Genomic DNA, 5,060 nt, shown 5'->3' on the forward strand with positions numbered 1-5,060 from the left:
TGCTCACACAGACTCATGTTCGTGCTGCTGATCTGTTTCAATGTTGCTGCTGATCTGTTTCATGTTGCTGCTGATCTGTTTCAATGTTGCTGCTGATTTGTTTCAATGTTGCTGCTGATCTGTTTCACGTTGCTGTGTTCATTCATACTCATCTGCTCACACAGACTCATGTTCGTGCTGCTGTTCGGTGTATTGTTTCTATACCACTAGTGCTTAGTGTATATTTATTAACGTTTTTCTTGGTTCATATTTTAGATCTTATTACTGTTTTCTTTTACATTTTAATACTTTTGTTGGCTGTAACTGGGACCCTGTGTACATAATTTTGTTCCACCACATAATGACAAATAAAGAACCTTGAATCCTTGAATAATTTGTTCGGTGCGCCCAGTTTTGAAGAGCTTTCCTGTAACTCTGTTGGTAATTGATAATAAAAGTGAACTAGCCCTGACAGGATGGACTTTCTGACCACTGAGGTGCACGACAAGATGACTGTCAGAACGGACTTACCAGCTCTACGCCTTGTGGGAACGGGCTGTCCTCCCAGTCTTTCTCAGGGAACCGTTGAAGAATGCGACCTTGACCCTCACCCTCCACTGCAAGGAGACAGACAAGAGGGACAGACCAGAGATCAGTCTGTGTTATCTGCACTGTTTCTATAAATAAACTACTTTTACACGCTGGTCATAAACCATTTGAGCAGTTCGGCTTTTGTTTATTGAAATAAAATTAAGTGCTGAAACAAATAATCCTGTGAAAAGAGCATGAATGTTTTGTTGCGTTGCTGCCACAATCATTTAATATCACACGTGTTTTTATGAACTACACTGATTAAAGTTTAAAATGCAGACAAGTGATGATCTGTGATGTTCAAAACGCTGCTGCTGCCTCAAACTCTCTGAAATGGTTCAACTGGAGCCCCAGAAGCCATCTCATTAGGAGCACTTTAAGATAAATGCTTCACGTATTGACAGCACTTAAACTTCGCCACAAAATCGTGCAATAATTTAGAAGAATCCACAACTCGCACATCAACATCCAGGCAAACTGCATTCACGGATCCATTTAAACTGAGCTGGAAGAAAAATCCTCATCTGTGGGATCCAAATCACAAACTTTAAATGTCAAACTAAATGGTGCACATTCGACCCTCGTACTAAACATTTTATGTGAATATTTGTCTAATTTATGAATATAATTTCTAAGGCTTACTTTGGTTTCCTCCCACAGACCAAAAACATGCATGTTAGGCTGATTGGTAACTCTAAATTGTCCCTAGGTGTGAGTGAGAGAGTGAATGGTTGTTTGTCTCTACGTGTCCCTGTGGTGGACTGGAGACCTGTCCAGGGTGTCCCCCGCCCCTCGCACAGTGACTGCTGGACATGGGCACCGGCGACCCCCGTGACCCAAAATGGAAGAAGCGGGTTAAAGATAATGGATGGATTTCTAAGGCTGTAAGTGCAGCATAAATAAAAGGAAATAAAAGAGAGAACATTAAAACTTTTATGGTTGCTACTGAAATAGTCGGGTCAAACAAGAATTCCAAACTCGGAATGCAGTTTTAATTTTCTCACATCCAAGGTTTTACTCCACGGTTAGAGGCGTGTAACGCTGGGTGTGTGTTAATTCAGAGTACACGCTCACTACATTTTCCTTGTTCTTAGATTCTTGTGTACGTTTGTTGCAATCGAACGACTTCCACAAACTTTGTGCTACTTTAACCACTTGTACATTGGGAATAGTGTGGTTTGTAGGGATACACCGATCCACTTCTTTTCACTTCCAATACCAATACCTGAGGGTTTCCATGGGTCGATACAGATCAGATAAAGAAAAACTGCTGAGTTAACTTAAAACATTTGGGTTTTTTTAACTCAGGCATAGGCCTGTCGCAATCAACATAAAATCAATTAATCACATGATTAATGAAAATTATCGACCTCATTTTCATTTATCGGCTTTATCGTTTCTTCGTGTCTCTCTCTTTCTTCTGAAGACACTGGATGACAAAAAGCTCAACTCCAGTGTTCTTCACTGACCTCTCTCTTTAAAATCAATTTTAATCGTCCAAAATCGTGTTTTTGGATCGTTAAAAGCAGCTAAGCTGAGAAGCTAAGCTACAAGCTAAGCTAACAGGCCGACCTTGAGGAAAAAAAACTTCATTTGACAATAATTACTTATTATAAATTATATTTATATGTTCTGTCTGGAACAGTAAACGAGTCCTCATGGCTCAATGAGACTAACCTGGATAAATAAAGTTGAAAGAATGAATGATTGGTAACTCTAAATTGTCCCTAGGGGAGAGTGAGTGGTTGTTTGTCTCATTTGTCTTTTATGTGTCCCTGTGATGGACTGGAGACCTGTCCAGGGTGTCCTGTGCCTCTGAATCAGTAGCTGCAGGAAATGGGCACCAGTGACCCCTGCGACCTGAAAAGAAAGGAGTAAAGTGGATGGATGGATGGATGGATGGATGGATGGATGGATGGATGGATGGATGGATGGATGGATGGATGGATGGATGGATGCTAACTATAGTAAATCAAGAAAAGTACTAAATAAAAACTCTTCCTGATGAGCTGTCACAAAGGATTTTGTTTATTTTTCAAATGTGGCCTTTCGATTGAGTTAAACATCTTAAATTGGCTCTCTGGAATAAAAAAAGCTGCTCAGCCATGTTTTAATTCCTTCACAAACATCGTTCTGTTTGAAATGTACATCAGTACATCTGTTCTATTGATGCTACTTTTAGATGCAGTTCTGCTAGATTTAACTGCAGGTTAGCTCGTCTTAATTTGTAACAACAATTTAGCTCATTTTAGCTTTTAGCAACAGTTTAGCAAGTCTCAGCATCTGATTTGTTCAGTTTAGCTACTGTTGCTTTTAGCTACTGTCTTCTGCGTATGCTTTCGATCTTGTGCTCTGCTCATTTTATCCTGATCTGTTGTTTTGACTCCGTTTGTGCTTCTTCAGCAAATGTCAGCATCATTCACACTGAATTTTCACCAAAAAGCACTTTGTCTAACATTTGTTTAAAAGAACTAGAGAGGTCACCAGTCCAGCAGCTGGTGGTCAGTTCATACACCACGGCTCACAGATCATAGTGGCTCTAATCTGCTGATAGTCATTTCTTATTTCTATACAGCTCTGATTTGCTGATACAAATTTTGGACAATTTCAATCTTTATGAACTATCCGTCCGTGTTTTTCACCTGCTTTTCGAGCTGGTGCATTTCTCCAGCAGTTCCGGTGCTGGACTGGTAACAGGACAAACTGGACAGGTGGAAAGTCCATCAAAGGGCCCCATGGAGACAAAAAGCTGCTCGCCCTCACAGCTAGCTTAGAGCCATCAATCAACCTAACAAGCATGGTTAGTGTGTTGGAGGGAACTGGAGCACCCAGAAAAAAGTCAAGCTTTTGTTTTGTCAGAAGTTTGCTCGGGGAGAACACGCAAACTCCACACAGAAACACCCGGAGGCAAACCTGCAACATTCTTGTTGTGAGGCAAAGCTCTGACCACTGCTACACTGTGCCACCCTTCTTTCTGAGAACTGCAATGAACAAAACATTGTTTAAAAATAACTTCTGATTAAGTTGAAATTTAAAAAGTGTAAAGGCTGCATCAGTCACTTGGATCTGGTTCAATTAGAGCCACAGGGTATGTTTACATGGACATAAGTAACCGGATCAAATGGCCGGTCGGAATAAAAGTGTGTCATGTAAACACTCCGTTCGGGTTATTTTTTGTGTATTCGGCGCGATCCGTTATAATTTCTGATCAGAACGAAACGGGTGGTTTACGCCGATCCGAAACCCGATCGGTGCGCATGTAAACGCTTGATCTGTTCATTTTTATCTGATGGTGAAAAACTGACCTGACTGCGCATGTGCGACTTTGCCATTTCCGCCTGGCTAACGCTAATAATATTAGCATGTCAGGGAAGTAAAACTGGTCGGTGAGCGACACAACATTTCTACTAGAAACTTTGAAAGAGCTCAAAATGATTTCTATTACCTGTAGCTCAGTCAGGGAGTGCAATAACGTCTCCACCATCATTAAAACCTGTCGCGGGTCCATTTTGGGTGCTCAGGTTTGTTTACGTTCACCCGGAAGTAGAACTTCTTCTTCTGTGGTTTTTTTAAGGAGAGTTTACCACACTGCGCATGTCAGTACTGCTGTTCAGAACAAAGCCCGCTGCATGTAAACGCTCATCATGAACAGATTGTGCCCATGTAAACAACACATTTGAATTATTCAAACAGAACACATTTCAATCCGGTCAGAGAATTCTGCGCATGTAAACATAGCTACTGTAGCCCATTACACCTTTAGTGCTTCTTTTACTGGTATTTGTATTTAGCTTGTTGTAAAAGTACATACAGCTAAGTTCATGAGGTCTTTATTCAGAAAATACTTCCTTTCCAAGTCATGCTGTTGATTGGGCGATACAGCAGCTAACCTGTGATGCATTCACTGACAGAGAAAATTAACTGAATGTTGGACGAGCTCCTCATTGGTCAATCTAAGAGCAGACCTGTTGATCATCACACGATCAATTAGTGCATCAGGTTCCAGGTCGTCTTCACAGAATCCGTTTGGCCACAACCTTTACAATAAAGAAGGTAAAACATCTCAAGAAAAGTGTAACTGTATAAGTATATTAATGCACTATATACGAAGTTTACTATATACTAATGTTCTCAGTCAGGTCTCTTGTGGACAGCTAGGAATGTCCAAGCTCCTGAGTGACAGACTCTTCCATGAGCTGCTCGAGTGGAACCTCCTCCTCTTCATCCTCTTCCTCCTCATCAGACTTTAGAAAAGAGGCACTCGCAGCGTATTTATTCTTTTGACTGAAATTATTTCATCACCTAGAGGTCAAGCACCCCCATACAACACGTCTGAAAGCTGTCGTCTGCATACAGGTCACTTCTCAAAGGTTTTAACGTAACGGGTATACTGTGTACATGACCTTACTGAAAGTACACAGAATACTGTGTACACGACCTTACTGAAAGTACACAGAATACTGTGTACATGACCTTACTGAAAGTACACA

At 40.9% G+C, this 5,060-nt stretch overlaps 1 protein-coding gene across 1 annotated transcript in view; it reads right to left on the minus strand.

Moving 5' to 3' along the window:
• LOC119428564 (myotubularin-related protein 5-like) overlaps positions 1-5,060 on the minus strand; it is a 39,331-nt gene that overhangs the window by 31,253 nt on the left and 3,018 nt on the right. Inside the window, exon 3 of the mRNA XM_037696247.1 lies at positions 511-596. Within this exon, the coding sequence (XP_037552175.1) occupies positions 511-596 (86 nt within the window). The remainder of the gene's footprint in view (positions 1-510; positions 597-5,060) is intronic.

This window comes from Nematolebias whitei, chromosome 22 (genome assembly GCF_014905685.2).
Source record: "Nematolebias whitei isolate Nwh7 chromosome 22, NemWhi1, whole genome shotgun sequence".
In the NCBI taxonomy this organism is placed as follows: Eukaryota; Metazoa; Chordata; class Actinopteri; order Cyprinodontiformes; family Rivulidae; genus Nematolebias; species Nematolebias whitei.